The following is a 26456-nucleotide window of genomic DNA, read 5'->3' as shown; positions in this document are numbered from 1 at the left end:
CATCACACAAGATCAAATTCATTTTGGTTGTAGACATGGGGAGATTAAGTGATTTGACCAGAATCACAGAATGTTGAGCTGAAGCAGAAACTCCAACCTGGTTCCCCAGTTGCAAAGTCTGCAGCTCTGGAAGTAACACCACATCCTCTCCCCTAAGTGCAACATTTAATCAAGTGGTCAACTGGATGAAAAAAACATAAAGATAACAAATAATTTAAAAGTTCTTTGTCGCTATTTGAAAACTCAGAAAATATGTCCTCATTTTAGTTTTTTAGAGCACTAACCATAATTTTGATGCAAATAAAACCCTCTCATATATTTAATTTCTAAAGGAAATGCTCTAGGTATTACAGTTTTGATTACATCAGGATGACGTCAGGCGTTCCACACTTTTGTAATAAATATAGAATGTTAGCAATCTAGTTGTTCATTGGGATACTGTTGAGAGGCAGAGGCCAGGGGCACGGACTCTGAAAATTGAAGGCAGGTAGAAGAGTGCAGAGGCAAAAATTTGACCACACTGGGCAGGCGGGAAGGGCAGTGGCAGCACAACAGACTATGGAGGGAAGTGGAAAGGGGGGCAGGTGCAACAAACAGCAATACAGGACTGGCAAGAGTAGCTGTGGCAATATAATAGACCATTGTGGGCAGAAGGAAGAGGCAGTGGTAGTACAACCATACAGGCCAACAGACCCGTTTCAGCCAGGAAACGTCCAATGTTTTTAAGCTCAAATGGGCTTTATTTGATCTGTCTCCTGTCTACAATCTCCTCTTTTTCAATGTAACTCAAAGGGGAAATTCAATACCCCAGTTTTTTTTCTAAATCTCCCTCTTACCAAGTTCAAAATGTTTTGCAAGTATGGTACATTGGATCATGGTAGGCAGGAGGAATTGGGGTACCAACTCTCGGACATGTGTTTTCAATCCCGTCACTCTCTTTTCCTAAAGCTCCTGGTCACTGTAGTTGAGTTAATGATGTCCCTGTAACATTTTCATCCAAGACAGGTCTACTCCTTACTTCTGAGCTAACTTCGACAACTTCCCATGCACTCGTCTTGCCCTAAGGGTGACATTCTTCGCTACAAATAACAGGTCATCTGGCTTATAGGTCTCTATTCTGTTCAAAGGTAAATTCCCACTGATGATCTTGTCTACCTCAGCTTCAGCTTCCAAACATTCAATAGTTTCAACTTCACCGCAGCCTTGATGGTATCCTGATTCGATGTACTAATCTGACCCTCCTTGATGTTTTTGTGGTCTCTCAACCTGTATTCCAAATCCATCTAGGACATACTGATTTCCAGTGGTCCCCTGACTAGTGCCTACTTCTAACGCCACCCCAATTGGTCCTCTCACTGGGGTTTCCCACAACTGTAGATCTGACCTAGTGCTTGCCATGGGTATGAACCGTATAGTGCTGAAACCAATGCATATTCCAGAAGGATCAGCGATATACGCTAAAGGGGTACCAGATTCCATAGGCACTAACAAAGGGCAATTCACACTTGTGCTCCCTGTCCTTCCCAATCCAGTCCTTTCAGCCCGTACAGGCTGACTTTTATTAAGGTTTCCCGCTGAGCATGGGTCATACACAGGAACAACAGGACCAATGGTAACCAGAACTGTAAGAGCTTCTGGCAACCGTGAAGCAGCGTTAACTCTGCTCTGTTCTATACCTCCTAAGGTGTACACCTCTGTCACCCCTAATCCCCTGGAAATCCTCCCCACAACTCTGGTACCAGGATCCACCTGAACTGCCATGCTTTTTACATTCTCAGTAAATCCTGAGTCTCGCCCCATCCCCTGATTGGGGACTATAAGGTGGAGGAGGCTCAGATAACATCCCATCCAACAGGCTGTCTTCATTGTCACTTCTGTCGGTTCCATTTGTCTTTTTGCTCCTGTCCTGGGATCCTCCCTCTTCTACCAGCACTGGGTACAACCTTTCTCCCTCTATAATATCCTCTCTCAATCGCTTGCGCTGTGCTTCCTGATATGCCCTTACAGTATTCCGCATTCTCTCTTGATATTTCACCCGCTGCTTAGCATGAGCTGGCCGCATTCATGCATCTAACACTTCAAACTGTGTTGGTCTAGGCAAATGTGGAAGTGCAAACATTGCTCCTCTGAGCTAATGTAGTTCATCCAACTGAAATGAATCAACGCGTGGAAATGACATGTCACTCTCCTTTTCAGTGATCTTATGCCAATTTTGAAGCCAAATTACAGTATGGTGCCCAACTTTTATCACCATATAGTGTGCTGGAGTATCCCCTCTTCACCTACTCGAGTAACAACCCCTTCGTCATCCCTGAAAAGATCTTGCAACACTTTAAAACATCGCATGGTTTCAAATTGCAATTTGTTGTTCAATAGATTACGACCGAGCAATATTTTCCAACCACAACTACCGGATGACTGCTGACCAATCCCAGCGCAGCGTTACACCAACCGACCTATCTCAGTGCGACACTCTATGATATCACCTTCACTCCTTGCAGCGGCTCACACTCCTTCAAAATTTCTCCATATGCATTCACTCACACAATTGTCTTTAATCCATAATTGTCTGACATCTAAAAGGATCAATAGAATTCAATCACACAAGATCATTCACATATGATGACCCTCAACCAGTGTTGATCTCCCAAATCAATATAGCTCACCTCTGTACACAAGGTTCACTGGATGATTCCCATCTGTCCCATTCACACAAAGTTACCTGTCTTAGGTAGAACTTCCAATGACGTCTCACGACAACTCCTCAATTCTTCGGTCAGACAATCACAATCTCTGTGTCTTTTGCACCTTTAATATATCTAAGATCTTAAGCCACTTCAGGACCCGCAACTCAAATCTCAATCCTTTAACCACGTCCTGTCCGGAACCACATTCCCTCAACTCTCACTCCAGCTCCGCAAGACATCACACAATCAAACATTCTCACTATCTAATACACACATGCACCCTAGTGATACTTACTCTCCCTTCCGCCAATGATCTCACCACACCATCAAACTCCGTCAGTCACCGCTGGATTATGTTGCCTTCTGTTCTCGATCATTGGGGTCTATTTCGGGCTTTGGGGTTCTAGGTTCACTTATTCTAGACTAATTTTAGATTCTCCCTTTGCTTCATGTGTGAACCATCCTACACTGCTAGGATTTTGTCTTAAGTCTGTCTTAAGTCTGTTTTAAGTCTGTCCTAAGTTTGTCTTAAGTTTGTCTTAAGTCTGTCTTAAGTTTGTCTTAAGTCTGTCTTAAGTCTGTCTTCAGTCTCTCCTAAGTTTGTCTTAAGTCTGTCTTAAGTCTGTCTTAAGTCTTTCCTACTACTTTTGGTATTCACAGAAGGCATTTAGTAGTAGTAAAGTTAGGATTTTGTCTTAAGTTTGACTTAAGACAGACTTAAGAGAGGGGGCGTGGTCTGCTGCGCAGCGGAATGGCCGCTTCCTAAGCGCGCTCCGCCGGCCGGGACCGAATTCTCCAACAATCCTGCACCCTGGATGTGTGCTCTTCTGCCCTGGGCTCACCGTCTTGCTGGGGAGTGCTGGCGGACCCTGCTGCGGGAGCTCCGATGTCTCGGCTCTGGTCTGGGGCTGAGTTGCGGACCCCGCTGATCGGACGCCGGAGGCTGTGAAGATCGGGCCTGGACTGCGGGGCGGAGACCGCGTAATCAAACCCGCGGCTTCTGGAGGCCAGTGGGCCGCACGGCAATACGGAGGGCGGCTGGACGCCTTGTGGTGCCTGAACTCGGACCCGCAGCGCCCGGTGGTGCCTCTGCCCGGACCCGCGTATGTCCCTCGACGGGAGGGCTTTGGAAATCTCTGTTTTGTGCCTGGGAGCCCCCTCTTGATAGACGGTGGGAAGCGTGACGCAGCGGTGCCTGGCGATCCCTGTCCTGGGGCACTGTCGGCATGCAACTACCTTTGGCGGTATATTTATAGCCTTGCTGGCAGATCTGCAGATTGGATGGGGGAACTGGGGCACGCAGTCTGGGTATGTTGATGCGGGACATGCGAGCCACCAAATCTCGGATGACCGCCATGCGGAATTCACCAGCTGTAGCGCGCACTTGAATCCTGTGGTGTCTGATCGTCGTAGTGGCAGTGAGTACATTCCCATAAGTCGAGTGGCGTGTTTTGCTGCTGTGGGCACTACGTTTGGATGATCTGACGTGACGCCGTGGAAGTACTGTGGCCTGCCTTAGCTGGAACCCTAGTGCCCTGGAATGATTATTGGTGGAGGCGTGAAATAGTGCCCGGTCTGCTCTTCTAGTGTCTTGGTGCGGTGGTACGTCTTTGTGCCTGCGGCTGCTAGATGGTCGGGAATAATAATCCGTGGGCAGTGCCATTGCTATAGTGGAACTCCCGGGGGCTCTACATTGCGGTGGATCTTGGACGTCTGTAGCTGTGGGATAGGTGGTCCTCTGCAGAGGACGTAACGTGGCCGTATACTACTAGATCCTGCATGCTCTGGGCCTCACGCAGCGTTTGCAGACTGGAAAGACCTTTTGATATTGTAACATTGAGCAGTCCCTTGGAAGTGCTGCGTGGGCTGCTGGTGGCCGCCGTGGTGCAGGAGGAGGGAGCTAAACCGAACTAAAGCAGCTGTGCGCAAGTGGCGGGGCGACTCGGGAGAAGATTAAGTTGCTGTGTCTCTGGTTGGCCCCCCACCCCCGCTGTAGGGTGCTCCACGCCGTCATCGACATGGGCAGGCCTGATGCGAAGCAACCAAAGTTGACGTTTGAGAATAAACGCTCTACACGGCATACGGAAGTGGAGGACCAGGGAGAAGACTTGCAGACACTTATGCTGGAAATGCATTCCAGCCTTCGAAACATTGATACTAAATTGGACACATTGACATCGCAGCTGGACTCAGTCAAATCCCAGGTCACGACACACGAAACATGCCTGGATGCACTTGAGAACCGCCACACTGAATTCCACGAGTTTCAGGTGGAAACTAAAGAGCAGTTACTACACATGGACAAGCTTTTGGGGGTCATTAGAGCTAAAAATGAAGATTTAGAAGCCAGATCGAGACGCAACAATCTCCGAATTACAGGCATTCCCGAGACAATGGCGATTTCTATAATGGAGTCCTTCATCACAGATCTACTCCATGAGCTATTCGATTCCGGCCTGTCATCTGTGTTCATGGTGGAGAGAGCTCACCGCTCGCTGGGGCCGAAACCCCCTGTTGGCGCGCCACCCAGACCTATCATAACCAAATTATTGAATTATCAGGACAGGGACTGTATCCTTCGGCTGGCTAGAGAGAAAGGACAGATTAAGCACAAAGGCGATACCATCTCCTTCTACCCCGACTTCACCCCGGCGGTGCAGGCGGCGAGAAGGGAATTCCTCCCGGCCAAGGGTATCCTGATGCAGGCACAGATTCCATACTCCCTGCTGTACCCAGCCAAGCTGAAAGTATCGTATGATGGGACTGCTCACTTCTTCACAGACCCGAAAGCCGTATTGAAATTCGCAAAGCATGTTGGAAGCAAGTCTGCGAAGGGGAACCGCAGGGCGGAGACGACTGCAAGTGGAAATTTAAGTGACAATGACTGATATGGGTATCGTATTGTTGGGCTGCTTGGTATTTTGCACACGCTGAGCGGTGGGGTATAGAGCAATGTGAGGTTGGATACCGGAATGTGACCTGCTGATCCCCTATTTCGCTCATTGCTTTGTTTTTTATTTTTCCGCTCCGCGGTTTTTGTATTGATAGCATGGTTGAGCTCTTGGGCATTTGGCGCCATCCACAGTACTCCCGGCCACCTTGTGTGAACGAGGTAGATTGCCGGCACTACCGCGCCCCTGTGGGAAGAGTCCCATTTTTGTTTGGAATGAATAATGTGAGTTTTTTTGTGTTTTTAGTCCTGGGGGGTTAATCTGCAACCTCATTGGGGGTTGGAGTGGGTGGTTGGTGGTGGGAGGGGGGGTTGAGTGGGGTTCATCGTTTTATGCCAGTATGTATTTGAATGGTTGGCTAACATGTGCAATCCATGTTTGGAGGTCATGGCGGGACCACTACATGTATAGGATTAGTCAATGCGCCTTGCACACAGCGCCATTAATGTGTTAAATTGTGTTACTTGGAACATCCGTGGGCTTAATGATGGCAGGAAGGCGAGACTGGTCCATGCTTATTTGTCCAGACACAATGTAGATGTTTGTGTATTGCAGGAAACACATCTCAATGTTACACCTTCACAGAGGCTTCGACATAGTCGGTCGGGTTTATACATCAGTGTATTCCAATTATGCGCGTGGGGTGGCTGTACTGATTAAACGGGGATTGGACTGGAGGGAGGGGCTGGTGCAGGCTGATCCCGAAGGTCGGTATGTCCTCATACGGGGGGTATTTTGTGGCGTTTCCTTGGTCATTGTGACCGTTTATGGGCCCAATGTGGACTCCCCAGAGTTTTTTAAGAATGTTTGGATGAAGATCAGGGCGATGGGCTGTAGCACAGTGCTGTGGGGGGGCGACTTTAACGCTATCCTAGACGATGACTTAGACAGGCGAGGCACCTCCCGCTCATTGCATCCGGCGGCTAGCGCCGCGTTGCGTGCTATAATCACGGACGGTGACCTGGTAGATATATGGCGCGCCAGGCACCCATGGACCAGGGAGCGTACATGTATTTCCGATCACCACAGCGCATTGTCCCGCTTGGACTTCTGGCTGGTGTCTAGAGACATAGCCACCTGGACTGTTGATGTAGCGCACTTGCCGCGTTCGCTGTCGGATCATGCTCCCTGCTTGCTGAGGCTAACCGTTCCGAATTCCCCGCAACGAGCCTTCACTTGGCGTCTCCTGCCATATGCTCTACTTGATGAAGCGTTCAAGGAAGAGATACGGAAGGATATCACTGAGTATTTCACTTTGAACTCTGGGTCGGTGGCCACCGAGGCCTCCCTATGGGAGGCTTTCAAAGTTGTGATAAGGGGTCAGTGTATCGCCAAACAGGCAGGAGTTTTGAAGGCAATCAGGGGCACGATTACTTCGCTAGAGGCTCAAATTAAGGAACTTGAGGTGAGATTTTACTCCACCAATGATCCCACTGTACTTGGCCTTTTAAAGGCCAAGCTGTTGGATTTCTCCGAGGAGGCACAGAGAGAGCTTAAGTTTCTTGGGAAATATGCAGAGGCAAGACGATATGGAGAGGGGGACAGGCCAGGACGCACATTAGCGGGTATGATTAGACCACCGAGACACACGACATTCATACATGAAATATACACTGCACAAGACACTGTTGTTAGAGGCCAGGCAGAAATCCTAAATGCTTTTTCTACCTTTTACTCTCAACAATACTGCTACCCAAGATACGTGCCCCGAGGGGCTGCAGTCGTTCTTGGACTCGATTGCGTTGGTCTGGTTCAATAACACTCACAGAGAATATATGGACCTCCCCTTCACTGTTGAAGATGTTGCCAGGTTATTAAAAGTCTGCCGCTTGATAAGGCCCTGGTGCCGATGGTCTGACTACAGCTTTCTAAAAAGCATACGCTGAGGAGCTGGCGCCCAGTAAGCCAGAATTTGAGGTTGATTCGTATAGACCACTATCGATGATAAATGTGGATGTTAAAATTTTAGATAAATTGCTTGCTAACCGGTTGCAGCCGCTTCTCCCTATGATTGCGCTCCCGGATCAGTCAGGGTTCATCCCGGGAAGATCTACATCCCATAATTTACGAACAATTTACGAACAATTTTCTCCGTCTTGCACTACCTGCACCCAGAGGTTCGCGCCGCGGTGGTGCTCTTGGATGCCACCAAGGCGTTTGATACACTGGAATGGCCATATCTCTTTGCCATACTGGGTCGGATGGGGCTTAGCCCGCTTTTTATTAGAAGTATACGCCTACTATATACTTTGCCCAGAGCCCGAATAAAGGTGAACGGGTTGCTGTCTTTTCCCTTCCCCATATCTCATGGCACGTTTGCAGATCTGTTCCCTGAAAACAAATTCAGACCACCTCCGACTTCGGGCGCGGATGCGTCGGTTTCCTTCTCTGAGCTTTTCCTATATCACAAACTACGCACGGCCTGTCAAGCCCTCTGTGGGAGCTACCCTGCTGCCCCTCCGACCCTGTTGGCTTTGGAGAATCTGCTAAAATCCCCTTCCCCTCGTAAACTTGTTACGAGACTGTACACGCATATGCAGACATCTGCTCCCTTGGTCCAGCCTAAATCACTCCACTATTGGAATGAAGAGCTTTCCGTTCCAGTAACTGAAGAGCAGTGGGAGTTTTGTTGTGGACAGCTACGAGAACTTTCTCCCAATTATAAACTCAGGCTGATTCATTTTAAATACTTGCACAGAGTATACAGAACACCTGTAGGTCTGCACCGTATGGAGCTCAGAGAGGATGACTGCTGTTGGAGATGCGGGTTTTCCCCTGCTTCTTTCTTGCATTTGGCATGGGACTGCCCGGAGATAGCGGGGTATTGGGCCAAGGTGTTCGTTACGGTGCGCCAAATTGTTGGAAGATCGGAGGTCCCCTCCCCAGCTCTTGGATTATTAGGATATGTCAAAGACACCCCATCCAAGTTGCGTAAACTGCACGCTTTGCTTTTATTATATGCTAAACGCCAAATAGCGCTACACTGGGGGAGGAGGGTTCCCACTCACAAGGGTTGGATAGCGGATGTCACATATGGGCATGCACAACTAACTGTGTTCTGGGAGCTTGCCCCCCCACTTCTCGACCCCGCGATATCTGGGAACCGTTCCTGACAAGGGCTCGGGGACAGAATGAAGTTGCCGATGTAGTACAGGCCGGAAATTCATAAGTTGTGGTGATGGGCGATGTGACAATGGGACCTGTAGGTGTGCTCTCCGGCATGCTGGTTGCAGATGTATGGATACGGATGTATGTCATTTGTGTGGTATTGGTCCGAAGATGTTCACGCCAAAAGACAAAAAAAAAAAAAAAAAACCTGATTCATGGGTTAATGCATGTACTGTAACCAACCCGCATTTTGTTTTATTGTGATAACAAACTGGCCTGTTTTGTTGTTGAAGTGTTTGTATTTGTAAAAATGTCAATAAAAAAAAAAAAGACAGACTTAAGACAGTCTTAAGACAAACTTAAGACAAACTTAGGACAGACTTGAGACAGACTTAAGACAAACTTAGGACAGACTTAAGACAGACTTAAGACAGACTTAAGACAAAATCCTAACTATACTACTACTAAATGCCTTATGTGAATACCAAAAGTAGTAAGTTTAGGATTTTGTCTTAAGTGAGTTCTGTGAAACAGGCCCTTTATTTTGGCCTGATAAGGCCATAAAAGCATGGATAAACGTACAAAATACAGTGCAATCAATTCAGATTTCTCAACATTAAAATTCAGCATACACATTAAAATATTTGATTGATAAAAGATTTTGAAATGTAACAAATATCCTAAAATATACAAGTATCTCAATCATTCAGTACAAAATCACGTATAATAAAGGCGGAATCACGGGTCATAGTGCGGAAGTAGGGAGAGTTGGTTGGGCATGCTGTTTCTTTAGAAGTGCTCGGCGTACACACCACATTGAAAGCAGTTAGCGGGACACTGAATATGCAATAGGCATACTATTATCAAATTTCAGGATCCTGAAAGCTTGTGAGTAGTGGGAAGTTCCGAGATTCCTACATAGCTGACATAACCAACAAACTCCTACTTCCTTATATGCTGGACAAAAAAACAGTATGCGCAGGTCAGTCTCCATACAATTATGACAGGATGGGCAATCTTTTGTGGAGCTGACCCACACCTTTAGGTAACGGCACGTAAGGGAAGTGCACCATACCTGAACTGCAAATATAGTTTTTTGGCTAAGGACGGCTGTATTTCGTCTATGATGGATTTGAAACTGTATTGCAATTTGACTTCTAGAAAAGGTGTTGTAAGTGTGCCTGTCCAGGGACCCCTCAGTAATAGGTTGAGTTTATGTTCTTTGAAGTTCTTAATCAAAACCTTCTTGGGGGTTAACGGACAACTAGCTTTGGCACTTTCCCATAAGTTTCCCATTCCAATGGATATCAGAGAATTCTTGATATGAGTAAGCCAAGATATTTTGCTTGCTCCATTAAGGTTTGCCACTACCTGCAGTTCCTCTCTATACATGGATAGTTCAGGTGTGCTCCAAAAGCGGCGCCAGTGTAGCAGGGGTCTAAGGGCAACCTCAAGTGCAATTGGGCTAACTCCAAGATCCATTCGGAGTGGGGTGAGTGGTGTGCTTATGGGAAGTCCCAGAAGTTGTCTGAGGAATGAGTTTTCGATCTTAGCAAATTGGTTCGGTGGCTGATGACCCCAAATTTCTGCCCCATATAAGGCAGCTCCTCTGGCTTGTGCCTTATATATTTCTAACACCGGCCCCAGCATCTTGTGAACACACTTCCTCTGCTGTTTCGCCAGCCCCCCGGATGTTTGTGTCAGTTTCAAACAGACCTTCTTGATCTGAACCCCCACTCCATTTTCTTGTTTAGAGACAGTCCCAAGTATTCGCATACAGGGACTTTCTCTAAATACTCCCCTTCTAATTGGGGATTGGGTCGTTTAGAGTGCCCTGTGTTAAAGACCACGTATTTGGTTTTCTGGGTGTTGATTTCCAGGCCCCTTTTCTTGCAAAATAAGTGGCAAATGTCCAAAACCCTTTGTATGCCCATCGGTGACCTCGACAATAGGAGGGTATCATTTGCGAACATCAAGGCAGGTACCTTGCGGCCCGCTAACTTAGGAGCATCTATGTCCCCTCCTGCTGTCAGGGCCCCCATTAAGCCACTGATAAAAATACAAAAGAGGGTCGGGCCAGAACGCACCCTTGCCGCACACCTCTCTCTATGGGTATGCGATCGGTGAGCTCTCTGTGCTTCCCATATCTGATTTGGGCAAAGTTGTGTTTGTGCAATCTTTTCAGAATGTGGCATAAGTACGGGGGTGCTCCCAAATCTAATAAAATAACCCATAATTTCTCCCTAGGAACTAAATCGAAGGCCGATTTTAAGTTGACAAAGATCATATAGAGGCTACCACCCTCCAGGATTAATGTTTTCCAGTGCAGTAATTGCAACCTGAAAACTTGATCGATTGTGGACATTTTAGCTCTAAAACCAGCCTGGTAGGGATTAAGAATGGAGAATTCCTCCATCCAGTTCTGTAGACGGTCCAGGAGCACTCGAGCAAAGATTTTCTGTGCCACGTCAATAAGGCTGATGGGCTGATAATTTGCGGGATGGAGGGGTGATCCTTTTTTTAAAATTGGGATGATTTCTGCCCCTAGCCATGTTGTGGGGATCTCCATTCCTTGGAGAATAGCATTGAAAACGGTCCATAAGTACGGAGCCCAAATGCTAGGTTCGGTGCGATAGAGATCCCCAGGGATGTTATCTAGGCCCAGAGCTTTTACGAGGATTACTCGGTCGATTGCGGCCGTTATTTCTTTTAGAGAGATTTTGGGGGTATCCAGGCCAGCTAGTTGTGGCTGTGGACAATGAATTACTGCAAGCCCTGGATCTCCCTTCACCCTAGAATAAAGGGATTGAAAATGGACCTTCCAAACTTCAACCCCTAGATTTGGTTTGATTGCTGGTTTGTCCTCCTTAGAGTCTGTATTAATTATTTTCCAGAAGGGCCTCATGTACCTGCTATTTAGAGCGTGTCTCAAACTCTCCCATCTTTCTACTTCCCAATTTTTTTTAGCTAGCTTAATTGTGTTTTTATACGTTAGCCTATTGGCCTTTATTGCCTGCTTATCATTGGATTTAATAGCTAAAACCAAGGTTTTCTTGGCCTAGCGGCAATTGCTATTGTACCAGGGGTGCCTGGGGGCACTGCCTTCCTTAAATCGTGATTCGTAAGAGAAGCTATCAGCCAAGGCCGCCACTAAGCCATGGTGGTTTTCAGCAATTTCACAGAGTGGGAGAGTGGGATCTGCAATCTCATTCAGTTGATTTGCAACCTCCAAAAATGTCAGGATTGTTCGATTAAAGCTAGTCTATCTTGGGAGGGCATAGGGTATCCCATCTTACTCTCCTCCTGCAGTTCGTTAGGGTAGGCCCTGAAGTATTCAAGAGTTGGCCTTTAAGGACATCCCCAGTGTGAGGCAAGGCCAGTTCTAAAATCAGGGTGTTATGGTCGCTATCGTGTCTGGACACAATCTTAAAATCGATCATCCGGTGCCATGATTTAGTGTTCACCAGAATATAGTCTATAATGGAGGAGCAGCCCGGTCTTTTGTAGGTGAAGTTAGCCGGACAGTCAGATTTGGAGCGCCCGTTGCAAGCCCTGAGTGAATTATTCAGGGCAAGGGTGTTCATCTGTATAACCAATGGTGTCCAAGCCCGAGGGCGGGGCATTGGCCGTTGGAATCGCCCAGTGCAGGTCCTCCTCATTAAGGTCACCTGCATCCAGGTCCTTCAGTGGTTCATAATGGCAGTTTAGGTCGCCAGCCAAAATCACAATATCGTTATCAATGACAGTAGGCAAAAATGTTGATAATATATCAAGGGTGGTAGACTCTTAGCCATAACGTACTGGCCGAGAATAGACATTGATGAACACTATTTTGGTCCTAGATGGAAAACTCAGGATAGCACAAAATATGTCAATAGAACATGTCTCTACCAGTTTCACTGAGCAGCCTAAATGAGTTGCAATCCAGATTCTGAGACCCCCAGACGGTCTACCCTTACCCCTAGATGTGGCTGGTATATTAAAAGTTGCTTAGCCAAGTCTATGTGTGTCCTCCCTGACCCAGGTTTCCTGGAACATGCAAATATCTTTGTCTTGAATGAAGGAACCCCACTCCGGGTTATCTATTTTGGAGCGGAGGCCTGCAACATTCCAGAATAGTATTTGGAGCTTCGGTGAGTCTTTTGGTGGTTTGCCAGGGCCTTTAGGCTCCCTATCTAAATACCCTAGGCCGTTCCAGACTGAGGGATGGTTGTTATCTAAGGGTGTCAATATTAGGCTTGCCAATTAGTGATCATTGTGTAATTGCGGCAGTGGCCCTACATTGCCTGAGCAAAATGGTGTTCCCTGTAGGTCCTTCCTTTCAGCACTTCTTACTCCCCCAGCCTCTTCTAGTCCTTGGTCTTGGGGCGTAAGATTACCAGCCAGAGGACATGCCTGGGCCATAGTCAAAGGGTTGGTTGTGCCTTGTCGGTTAGCCGAGAGGCTATTCTCAGTGTGACTCTCATGGGACGCCTTCGAGTCTAACAGAAGCAGAGACTTTAATACTCCAGACTCTTGTTCAGCGAAGTGGATGCTAGTTAATTCTAATTCTCGGATGCTACTTATGTCAACCCTTCTGTCAAAGGTGGCAAACAGCGTCTCTAGTCAGTCATTGTCCTCCTAGGAACTTAGGACAGCGTAGTGATTAGTCACTGGTAAAAGGTCAATCAATAATTCTCTTGGACACATAGTAGCCACAGATGTCTTCTTAAGGTTAGGTTGATTGATTACAAAGCCAAAAATAACTGAACATAAAGATACCTCAATACGAGAGCGTAGAAATACATTGGAATCAGCAAAAAACCACATCTACGTATCCCATATAAACAATGTAGCATAAGCAATACCATTAATTCAAGAAGTAAAATGCAAAAGATCAGAAAGCATGAGTTCAAGTTTCCTTGCATTGAGGGTTGGTGAGTGAAAAGCATTTAATCTATCTCTACTCTAGTACTAAGATGACATCCCTACTTAAGTATTTTCAGTAGGAAGTATAAAATGTGCCAGTATGTGGAGCCTTCCAAAAAAGTCTCTCCACAATCAATGAGTCATGTAGCAAAGCTACTAAGGGAGAGCTTGCTCTAAGATGCTCCCTCTCTGAAGGCAAGAAAGAAGTGGGCTTTCTCCCCACTCCCAACAACACATTATTTGTACGTATTTGTGGTCCCAGAATCCAGTTCGAGGCACGCCATGTGCTCTGGGTACGATACTGAAGGTGTTGTTCCGCAGGACAGCAGTGTTCTTTTCCTTGATACATTCTGTCCTTGGTTCCTAGGCCTTCTCCTGTGTGAAGCACAATGACCTTCCTTTATCAACTCAAGCAAAAAGATTGTAACTTCTTCTCTCCTTGCCTGACTAGTAAAACAAAGACGTCAATCTAACTAACGAGAGCGCTTCTTTCGCCTGCAACATAAAACATGAGAAAGAACAGATTCCAGAGCACACATTCTGGGGAACTTCATTTAAGGCCTACGAAGTTCAGCTACCGTAAGAGAGCATCATATGAGCTTTACGAATTTGCATGGAAAAAAAGCACCTTCAATTAATGCATATACCTACATGTGAAATGACACGATTAATATACACTAAATATTTTCCGTTGCAAAACACAAGTTCTTCACATTAATGTTTTCTGCTAGTTACATTTACTTTCTACGTTGACTCTCCATGCTACTTTTCAATGGCCAAAACACATCACATTTTCATGTTAATACATTCCACAATTCTAACACTTTAATTTAATACAACAAAAGGTGATATGTGGGTGCGATCTATACATGATTATAATGCACTTCTACAGGAAAAGGAATATGCTACTTACCAGTATGCATCTGTTCTTGGCATGTAGAGCTGCAGATCTATACACTGTGCATAGATCGCCATCTGGTGTTGGGCCCGGATGTTTGCAATTTGTTTTTCCTCTTGGAAAGTCTTTGGAAGTCACGAGTTCGGTGACTCCTCCTTTGGTTCGTATTGCGCATGGGCTTCGGCTCCATCCTCAGATTGTTTTTCGCCAGCAGGGAAAGATGGAGCGTAGTAGTAACAGTAAAGAAACCCATGTGTATTGTATCTAAATAAGATAAGACTGGAACGGATACAGGCAGCCGGGGAGGCGGGTGGGCGTGTATAGATCTGCAGCTCTACATGCCAAGAACAGATGCATACTGCTAAGTAGCATATTCCGTTCGAGGCATATGAGCTGCAGATTATACACTGTGCATAGATTACATAGCAGTACCCAACCCTTGGCAGTGGCCACCGGCATCCGTTGCAGTCGTTTGAAACAGTGTTTTTAGTACAGCTTGGCCCACACTAGCTTGTTGCTTGGTTTGCACATCTACACAGTAATGTTTTGTGAAGGTGTGCGGTGTTGACCATGTCGCTGCTTTGCAGATGTCATCTAGTGGTATGTTCCCTAGGAAAGCCATAGAAGCCCCTATCTTCCTTGTAGAGTGAGCTTTAGGGGGAACCGATAGAGTTCGTTTTGCTTTGTGGTAGCAAATCTGTATGCATTTTACAATCCACCTAGCTATCCCTGATTTGGAAATAGGGTTGCCTTTGTGTGGTGGGGAGAAGGAAACAAATAGCTGTTTGGTTTATCTGAAAGGTAGTGTTCTCTGGATGTAATAAAGTAAAGCCCTTTTAACATCCAGTGTGTGTAAGGCTCTTTCCGCAACTGTTTGGGGTTGCGAGAAAAAGACTGGTAATTCTACCGACTGGTTTAAATGGAATGGAGAAATGACTTTGGGTAGAAATTTGGGATTGGTGCGGAGTGCAACCTTGTTGTGATGCATCTGAAGAAAAGGTTCCTGCATAGTGAGTGCCTGTATTTCACTAACTCTTCTGAGGGAAGTGATGGCCACTAGAAAAGCTGTTTTCCATGTGAGAAATTGCAGCTCACACTTATATAATGGTTCGAAAGGGGGTCCCATTAACCGTGTGAGAACTATATTCAAGTTCCAAACAGGTGAGGGTGGCACTCTGGGTGGAATTACTCTTTTGAGGCCTTCCATAAAGGCCTTGAGGCAGGCACTTTGAAAAGTGAGAGGTGCTGCCTATTTTGTAAATAGGCAGCAATTGCAGCGAGGTGTAACCGAATGGAAGTATATGCTAGGTTACACCTTTGTAAATGGAGTAAATAACATATAATCTGCTGTATGGATACATTTAAAGGATTGATTGCGTTGTTGTGGCAGTAAACAACAAATCTTTTCCACTTTGCTGCATAGCACGCCCTAGTAGTAGGGCGCCTAGCTTCCCTGATAATGTTCATGCAATCAGGGGGAAGGTTAAGGTATCCAAATTCTAGGACCTCAGGAGCCAGATCGCAAGGTTGAGTTGAGCTGGGTCCGGGTGCCTGATCTCTCCATGGTTCTGGGTTAGGAGGCATGGCGAGAGGCGTAGCTTTTGGTGTGGTACTACTGAGAGTTCCAGCAGTGTGGTGTACCACGGTTGTCTGGCCCATGTTGGAGCTACCAGGATCAGAGTTAGGGAATGCTGCTGTAGCTTTCGCACCACTAATGGAATTAGTGGGAGAGGTGGAAAAGCGTATGCAAATTTGTTTGACCAGTTCATCCATATCGCATTGCCTTCGGACAATGGGTGTGGATATCTGGCGGCGAAGCTTGGGCATTTTTTGTTTTCGTGGGTGGCGAATAGGTCTATGTGTGGATGCCCCCACTTCTGAAAGAACGGGTGAAGAACCTGTGGGTGAAGTTCCCACTCGTGGATCTGCTGTGTCTGTCTGCTCAGCAGATCTGCCACGGTGTTTTGTACTCCTGGGACGTGTTGGGCTAGGAGAAAAATCTTCTGTGGAATTGCCCATCTCCATATGCTCTGTGCTAACTGAGAGAGCTGTGGAGAGTGTGTGCCCCCCTGTTTTTGAATGTAGTACATGGCAGTCATGTTGTCTGTGCGAATGAGGACTGCCTTGCCTGAAATCTGCGCCTGGGCGAGGAAGATCGCCAGTAACTCCAGATGGTTGATGTGGAGTAACTTCTGTTGCGGCGTCCACGTGCCCTGTGCTGTGAGATGTAACAGATGAGCTCCCCAGCCGGAGAGCGATGCATCCGCTGTTAGGATTATCTGTGGGACCGGGTCCAGAAACGGTCGACCTCTGGAAAGGTTTATGGTGTTCCACCACTGCAGAGAGTGTTTGGTGCGACCGTCTACCAACACCAGATCTGTCAGTTGTCCCTGGGCCTGGTTCCACTGGCGCGCTAAGCACTCTTGGAGTGGACGCATTTGGAGTCTTGCATGGGGCACTATAAAGATGCAAGAGGCCATCATCCCTATGAGCTGCATAAACACTCTTGCTGGGAGAGAGTGTTGACATAGGAATTTTTGACGCAGCGCTTGTATTTTTGCAATCCTGGCAGGATTGGGATAGGCTATGGCTTTTGAGGTGTCTATGGTGGCACCGAGATTCTGTTTTGTGTGTGATGGTACCAGGTGGGATTTTTGATGGTTCACCGTGAAACCTAGCTGGTGAAGTAGTTGGACCGTAGCGGCGGTATGTTGCACACATTGTTGGTAGGACGTGGCTTTTATCAGCCAATCGTCCAGATAGGGGAAGACGTGAATGTGCTGTCTTCTGAGGTGTGCAGCCACTACTGCCAGGCACTTGGTGAAAACCCTTGGTGCTGTTGTTACCCCGAACGGGAGCACCTTGAACTGGTAGTGTTGTCCGTCTACCACAAACCTGAGGTACTTTCTGTGAGACTGGTGTACTGGGATGTGAAAGTACGCGTCTTTCAAGTCCAGAGTGGTGAGAAAATCGTTCTGGGAGAGAAGTGGAAGAACCTGTTGGAGGGTTACCATGTGAAAATGGTCTGAATGAATGTAGGTGTTTAGAGGTCTGAGATCTAAGATGGGTCGTAGGGTCTCGTCTGTCTTTGGAATTAGAAAGTACAGGGAGTAGACCCCTAAATTTTGTTGATTTATGGGGACCTGCTCTATTGCTCCTTTTTGCAGGAGGGAGAACACCTCTTGTGTTAGTAGCGCAGTATGTTCTTGCGACATAGGGCGGTGCCTGGGTGGAATGTTGGGGGGTGTCGATGTTAATTCTAGGCAATACCCTGACTGAATAATTTGTGTCACCCATCTGTCTGAGGTGATTGTCTCCCAGACGTGAAGGAAATGTTGTAGTCTGCCTCCGACCGGAGTGGAATGGTCTGGAGGGAGCGGGGGAAAGTCATTGGGCAGGAGGTGTGGCAGAGCGGGCGGTATTTGTTTTGCCTCAGCCCTTATTATTATTGCCTCTGTATCCGCCTCTTTGATAACCCTTCGTGAAGGTAGATTGAGGAGGGGATTTATAGGACATGGATGCACTGTCCAAGGAGTAGCCTCTGCCCGTGCCCCGAAAGGAAGAACGGCGAAAGGAGCGCCTGGGAGTCTGTGTTTGTAGGGCTCCCATACATTTCGCCGTGTCTGTATCTTTTTTCATTTTTTCGAGGGCTTCATCTACTTTAGGGCCAAATAGATGATCTTGGTCGAATGGGTGATTTAATATAGAGGCTTGAACCTCTGGTTTAAACCCTGAAACCCTGAGCCAGGCATGGCGACGGAGAAGGACACTGGTGTTTATGGCCCTGGAGGCTGTATCTGCCGCATCTAGGGAACATCGTATCGAGGTATTGGTTATTGTTTTTCCCTCTTGAATAAGTTTGAAAGCCCTAGTCTTGTACTTTTCAGGGAGATGGTGCATGATGGTCTCTAACTCATCATAATGCGCCCTGTCGTAACGGGCCAACAGTGCTTGCGTATTGGCAATACGCCAGATATTGGCCGCTTGTGACGCAGTGCGCTTCCCTGACTCATCTAGGAGCTTGGATTCTATGTCAGGTGGGGGCGCCTCGCCTGACGCCTGAGAATTTGAGCGCTTCCTAGCTGTAGATACCACTAGGGAGTCTAATGGTGCAGGGCCTTTAATGTAAGAAGAGTCTGTGGGGGCAGCTTTGTACTTTTTCTCTATCCGAGGGTTTAGGACCCTGGCCCTGACTGGGTCTTTAAAAACCTCATGGGCTTGTTTAATTATGCCCTTTAACATAGGTAGAATCGCAGTGGACCTATGTGTATCGTCAAAGGTGTCTAGGAGAAAATCCTCCTCCACTGGGTCGGTATGTAATTCCACCCCGTGGTAGTGTGCCGCCCGTTGTAACAAATGGTGAAAACCCAAGGAATCTTCAGGAGGGGATGGCCTAGATGGATAAAGGTCATCCTGTGGGACATCTGGGATGTCCGGATTGTTATAATCATCCCATGGGTCTTGAGATCCAGTAGTGGTGGGATCTTGTGGCACATCTGCTGGATCATAGTAAGGGTCCCCCAAATCATCTGGGACAGGAGACAAGGTGGGGGAACGATGAGGTGGAGGGGGTGGAGGTGGAGAGGGTGGAGGAGGAGGAGGAGGAGGTGGGGAAGGCACCCTGAAAGGAGAGGTAGCAATGTCCTTTCTCTTTGGAGGTGGAGGTGGAGCTGGCTTGTCCAAGTGTCTCTTTTTTGAAGACAATGTCAAGTGTCCAGTCTTTGGATCCTTGGTGAGGATTTTTTGCAAAGGATCCGGTGTGAAAAGCTCCTGTGACACGTTGTTCGGTCGGCGCCGAAGGTTTCGGGGCCGATGGCTTTTTAGGTTTGTCGAAGCCGTGCTTCCTTGGAACCTCCGTTTTTTTGGTCGGTGCCGAAGAAGGTCTCGGCACGGGAGTGTCGGTGCCGAGGGTCTTGTGATGTTTGGTGGGCGCCGGAGGGGCAGGTTTCGACCCCGAAGGCTTCGGCACCAGGTTCGGTGCAGAGGCCGATTTTTTCTTCGGTGCCGAAGGGTGTTTCTCGGCACCGGTGGTCGGCTGGCTCAAGCCCGAGCTGCCGGAAGGCTTAATAGGCTTCTTTACCGGGCCCGAAGGTGGGGTGTGAGAAGCAGTGTCCTTGATCTTGCCAAGGCCCGGAGGCGAAGGTGTGACCGAAGCATTTTTCGGTATCGGCGTGGGAGGGGGAATTGTACTCACTACCCGCTGCGCCGGGGTGATGTCCTCCAGATCTAAGTCGTCAGCCTCAGAAGCGCTGACGAGGTCGTCGTCCTCCTGTTCGATGTCCTGCTGTCCCGGAGCTTCGACGTCGTCCCCGAAGATGTCGACTGGAGCGGAGGTCGAGGAGTGCGCCATGTTGCGTCTAGCCCTTCGATCTCGAATGGTCTTCTTTGAGCAAAAAGACTTGCAGGCGGGACAGTCTCGGACCTCGTGTTCTGGGGAGAGGCAGAGGTTGCACACCTCATGGAGATCGGTGTGGGGAATCTTGGACCCACATCGAGGGCACTTCTTGAAGGGAGTTCTTTCCATCAGCCGAGACCGGAGCCGGAATAGGCCCGAAGGCCGCCGTCGACCACCGGAATCGAAGAAGTGCCGAAGAGAAGATGAGTAAGATGATTTATATCTTTGAAGAAGCTCAATGAGCGAGGATTTGTGCATCGATCGGTGAACTGGAAAGTTCGGAACCGGAGCGCGAAGTATTACATCCGAGCCCGATGGCGGAAAAAAACAATCTGAGGATGGAGCCGAAGCCCATGCGCAATATGGAACCAAAGGAGGAGTCACCGAACTCGTGACTTCCATAGACTTTCCAAGAGGAAAAACAAACTGCAAACATCCGGGCCCAACACCAGATGGCGATCTATGCACAGTGTATAATCTGCAGCTCATATGCCTCGAACATGTGGTTACGACTCTATCAACACCCTCTGACTTTTAATAACTAAGCAACGCCCCAGCTCCCCTTCTTCCTCTAGTCTTTCACTCCCGGATGAACCATGCTGAAACAAAAGTGAGCCGCGTCGTTAAAATGTCCACCACTTACTCTCTTAGTCATACAGAATGGTGCATCTCTGAGATTGCAGCACTGGTAAGCAAAAGTCTGCTAATAACAACAAGTGGCGGCTACTTCGGTACAGGGGTGGGGGGAAATTGGATAAAAAAAATGTTTTTCAAAACTTTCCTTCTTCGCAGCCGCTACAACACCCTTTTCTCCGTCTTCACTCAGCAGTGCTGCAAGCACCCCAGCTACTAGCCTCTCACAGCCAATCACGACATTGCATGAGCAGCGTCATAACTGGTCTGAGCAGCCTGTTTGGCCGCTCAGGCAGTACATGGGAGCCTGGGCATGTTCTCCACATATTAAGTGCACATCATTGTTTAGCCGGCCCGCCGGCCAAACAATCATGCGCACTTTGGGAGTGCAAAAAACGCTCCTCACTGTGCTCAGCCCCGCCCTCAACAGACCTGGCTCCAATCTCTCGCAGAAAAATAAAATGATAATCATGGCTTGTTATTATCATGTTATTTTTTAATTTTTACATTGCTCAAATAGCAGTGGGGCAATGCTCCTGTGCCTTAGCGGAGGAGCCGCCACTGATTAAAAAGTAGTATATTTAGCCACTAAAGATATTGTACAGTGAAGTGAGTATTACGTTTCTTGTAAAACTATTTCCATAATAAATGTCAAGTCCCAAGAATGTAAAATGGTGACGCAAGAATAAAACAGCGTTTAAGCACAAAACGTGAAAAAATATATATATATATTTTGCCGGTTCGACCGGCCCCGTAGACCACAGTATCAAATCTATACATAGATCTTTGCATGATCCTCTGGTCGTAGGTTTGCATCCTGGAGGGGCAATTCTGCCTTTTATGTGTCCTTGGTCGATAAGGTGAGTGCTCACAATAAACGTTTGCTGTCTGGCTGTAACCCCATCTGCTCCATCGGGCTCAATGTGCACTGAACCAATAAACTTAACATCTTATTTTTTCAAACAGCTATCTGCAATCAATGACGTTTTACATATGCCTCTACTTCGAATCTGGAGTTCTAATGAGGAATATATGTTGCTGTGTTTACTTGTAGAAAGGATGCAGTGATCCCCTCTTTAAAAAGGGAACCCATGACTACGAGAAAATATTTTGCTCCAGCATGATGAAACTTAACCAGAAGATTGAAGAAGATGGCTACCCCTTTGGACAGCAAGATCTGTTTATGGAAAACAGTGAGTGGGTGTTTTGTAGCCACAGTCATGTAGATTGTACGAAATGAGTGATTAGTTGCTGTAAAACTTTATTATGCCGAGTCCTACCCACCCCCGGTTATCCTTCTTGTTGTATGAGCTTCTGAAACGTAGATCCTAGGGTATAGCAATGACTGTTCTCTGCAATATGATTTCCTGACTACCAAAACAGTATTAATAATTCTAAGGGCAGAGTTAGTCAGTGAAAACATGTTATAGCGTATTTTAAATCATTTAAATAAACCCAATATTCAAAAGTTTAAGTTCTAAAAAACAAAAAACTTAATACGAGAGAGCTTTAAATGATAAGACAGCATTAAAACATAGAGGGTCATTTGTACACCTATCTCCACCACATCGTTTTATTGAACGACGTTGGCGAAACGAGGAGTAATGCATTATTTCTCCTCATTTTTGCCTTGTGCAGGACAAATGGAAAAAGCAAAATGCCATGGATTGTTTCTGTGCAGGAAGGTTATCCTTCCTGTACATAAACAATCTTTAAAAAAATATGCTATTTTGTGACTTTCATGTGTGCTGCATCAGGCAGCACACATGAAAGTGACAAAATGGCATTTAAGGATTGTTTATGTGCAGGAAGTGACGCCTTCCTACACGTAAACAATCCTCCCCTGCACGCAGACACCCTTGCACTATGGTGCAAGGGTGCCTGCGTTGGCCCTACACTGCTAAGTGTAGTGCCATCACAGGGGGAAACGCCAGGTTGCACCATATCGTTGTAAATATGGTGCAGCCTCGCGTTTCAGAATTGGCGGAGAGAGGCGTTAGGCCAGGAAGGCTAACGCCTCTCTCAGCCACTTCCTTGTAAATATCCCCCACAGCATCTCAACCAAATGGATTGACCAGTTAAACACCTACTATAGTGGGAGCTGGTGTTGTAATTACTTCATACGTTGTATGTGTAAAATGTGAGTACTTTTGTAACCTAATAGGACTGGCTTCTCCATTATTTGTTGCTGAGTTATCCACCAAATTATTTATACTACCCAAAGGGCAGAGTCAAAACAGGAAGTAAATCCGAAATATAGTGACTGCCACTAAAAGTAGTAAGACTCTGCTCAATGAACATTTCCAATATGCAATCAAGATATTACTTCATTGTCTCGCTACCTCTCAACACTTGCTTACTCTCTGAGGATATAGCAACCTATAAGGCAGCTGGACTTCCAGGTCCAGAAATGTCTTTATTCACCTTGTGAAAACAAAGCAGATTCGAGAGATGCAAATTCAGTTACTCTAAAACCGATTGTCTCGAAACTCCCAAATGTCAAGAAGTAAAAACAAATAGAGGTTCATTTTCAACACCCCTACTAGCATGTACAATATTCTAAAACACACAGATGGATCATTTCTGATTTAAAGCAAGCAGGTCAAGCAATAACGTTGGATAGCAGAAGAAGGCCTCAGACACCCTTTTGTACTCCAAATAAAAGAAAATGTTTAAGAGATATGCAGACGCCACTATATTCGCAGATACATTTTAGCCATTCTCTTCTCATCCAGTTAGTGCAATGTTTCCTCTCAGAAGAAAGCCTTAAGTTGAAGGGTTAAGAAAAAAATCAATTTGTGGAGAAGGAAAGATGATAGGTACCTGGGGGTGAAGAAAGTGGAGAACAGTAACGGAAGAGGGATAGGAAGTTAGTCAAATCTGAGAAGAAGTGGCTGCCAAAGAAAGCAAACGATGTTATGGGTTTCAAGAGTCCTTCGCAGGGCACAGAATATCAACTAGGGGCATATTATCAAGGGGCGGCGATAAATATTGCAAAGCACGCTTAGCGCTTGCATATTTATCGCCGGCTATCTCTGGAATTTATCGCCTGGTTAGCGCGTTATCAACAACACGCATCACCAAGGTGATAAAAATTGCAGAGATAGTGGGGATATCGCCGTTTTCCATGGCGGGAAACGGCGATATCATAGGTGATAGGGCCTGTGGTCTTAGCCACACATTCCAACCCCCATGTTAGGTATGCCTTAGTCAGGAATTTAACAGGCGTTAAATTCCTGCGTTAAGGTATACTAAACGTGATTTTAAATATCGCTAACCCTCGTTGTCAATATGACGAAGCTGAGTTAGCGATATTTTCCCAAGGGAGTCTTGTCAGGCATGCCTCCTTTGCATCTCATTAGCTATGCGATGGGAGGCCTGCTGACAAGGGGCGCATTTGCAAGGAAACACGTGCTAGCGTGTCCTTGTTGATAAGCGCCGCTTTTCGCCCGAAAACAGGCTCTAAAGCAGCAATAATCGCCACCCCTTGTTGATATGCACCCAAATGTTTTTTTTCAAAAGAGGTCAAATCCATCCAAGGACGACTAACAGAAGGATCTCCACTTTGGGTGGCTGATGGGACTGCAAAATAGCTTTAGCAAATGCTGCTGATAAACCCTTCCTCTGGAGGCCCAACTGCTCAATCTCCTAGATGCAAACCAGAGTGGAACATGGGTTGGAGAGAAAGCACTCTGTTCTGCATCTGACGTGAACGCATGCAAGTACCCTCCTCAAGCATCTAGTGGGTGTACTTATGGGCTATCTGAATGCCCAGAAAAGCAACAGACTGTGTAGACCCAAAATGTAAGGATTTCATTCAGTACCGTTAGAATGCTTTAGAATGCACCTGTAAGACATTTTGACCCATTATGTGGGCCCATGTGTATTAAGCACCCCTGTAAAAAAAACAGGTGCTTGGGTCTGCCGAGAACTTCAGAATTTTGGGATCTGAGAAGATTAAGATTTACGTAGAATATCATCAGCTATATGCATATCGTTTTACTTGCAGCAATTCCCAGTAGCAGGTAATTTCACCATGACACAATGAATGAATGTCATTTGAGATATCATCAGTGATGTCACCAATGATGCCATTTAACATATCATGAGTGATGTAATTTATGAGATCAGAAGGACTAGATGGCGTGGCCACAAGTTATATTTAGCTGAGCAGATTATAACAGGTAAAATTCATTTTTTTAGGTTTTAAAAATTAGTTGTTATCTTCTTTCAACACCTAGATATAGCCTCACTTTAACTTTTGTTATTTTCAGTGAATTTCTAGTTTTTTTAAACACAAGCTAAGATTTTATTACCATAACTAACTATTATGTCACTTTAACATTACTTTTTTCAATCAAATTCTTGTTTTTTTTAATACAAGGTGTTAGAAATTGTGTTTCTCGTTGGCAGAGGTATGCACCCTGTCCAAGCAGGCACCACAATCCTAGTCAGGGTGGGTCAGATACAGACTAAAAGATAACCTGTGCTCCCCTATGGTAGCTTGGCACAGAGCAGTCAGGCTTATCTCAAGAGGCAATGTGTAAAGTTTGTGAGTAAAACAATTCAAAGTAACACAATGAAAACACCATAAAAAGACTCCACATTAGGTTAGTAAAATAGACAATAATTTTATAAATATATCAAGGCCAAAGCTCTAATCATTCGAAGTCAAGAAATGAATTTTGAGTTGTAGCGCTTAGAAGGAATAAGCATCAATAGGGGCTATTTGGTTGTGCTGGCCGGGGCAGAGCTAACAGTTCAGCCTGACTGCAATGGGGCGCAAATAGGGGAAAGCAGCCACACAGGCCTAATTAGCAGAGTACCTTGATCCTGGTCGCAACAGTGAGCTGCTAGGTACAGACGAGCAATGTGTCGGTCGAGCCTGCAGTTGAGGTAATGCATCAATTTTCTCCAGGCAGTGGTGGTGATGTGTCGGTTCCGAAGACGAAGCACCGAGATGCGTTGGTTCTGACGTACGATGCGCTGGGATTCTCCAGGCAGTCGAGGGGATGTGTCAATCTCACCACACTGCTGCAGCGGCGATGCACGGTTCTGATGTGTCCAGCTTTAGAGACGATGCGTTGGTTCTGAGAGAGATGCGCCAATTTTACTCCAGCAGCAGGGTTGATTCACCAGATTGGGCATGCATTGACTTCTCTGGTGCAAGTATCTGGGTCCACTTCCAGTGAACCAGGCACAGAAGCAGGTGTAGAGACTTTGATATCCCTGAGTCTCAAAAAACAGGAGGCAAGCCAAAAAGCCCTTGGAGATCACTTCAGTTGCATGGCAGAGTCAAGTTCTCCCTCAGAAGGGTCAGAGAGCAGCTGGGCACCACAATAGAAAAGCGGGTCTTCCAGATCAGCAGTCCAGCAGAATGTCAGCCCTTGATGCAGCACAGCAGTTCTTGTGACAGAGTTCAGTGATCGGTCCAGAAGTGTCTGATTTGGTGGTGTCAGAGACCCAGTACTTCTACTCAGTTGTGCCTTTGAAGTGGGGATGACTTCAAAGAAGGGTCTTGGAAGTACACAGGCTCCCTTCCTTCCCAGTCCTGGCTCCAGACTAACTGTAGGGGCTAATCATCCCTTTGTGTAGGGACAGGACCCTGCCTATTCAGGTGAAATTGTCAGCTTCTCCCTTCCTTCCTGCCCTGGAAAAGCCATCATAATGCATTTGAGTACTCCAACACACCTAACCTCCCTGTGTTTGTGGCTGTCTAGAGAGAATGCACAAAATGAAGCTGTCACCCACCCCAACCGTGTATTGGAGACAGGCTGCAGGCACACAGCGCTGCAAGAGAAGAGAAATGCCTACTTTCTCTAAATACAACAGACAGAGGGGTTTGGCCCAAGGGTGGCAGAGTAGGGCCTGGACTA

At 46.6% G+C, this 26456-nt stretch overlaps 1 protein-coding gene across 1 annotated transcript in view; it reads left to right on the top strand.

Annotated features, from left to right (window-relative positions):
- Window positions 1-26456, top strand: part of LOC146790122 (UPF0764 protein C16orf89 homolog) — a 575747-nt gene that overhangs the window by 403204 nt on the left and 146087 nt on the right. The window contains exon 5 of the mRNA XM_085630170.1: window positions 21635-21773. Coding sequence (XP_085486296.1) covers window positions 21635-21773 — 139 coding nt within the window. The remainder of the gene's footprint in view (window positions 1-21634; window positions 21774-26456) is intronic.

The sequence above is a fragment of the Triturus cristatus genome, chromosome 10 (assembly GCF_964204655.1).
Source record: "Triturus cristatus chromosome 10, aTriCri1.1, whole genome shotgun sequence".
Lineage (NCBI taxonomy): Eukaryota > Metazoa > Chordata > Amphibia > Caudata > Salamandridae > Triturus > Triturus cristatus.
This window is presented reverse-complemented; position numbering and strand designations above follow the sequence as displayed.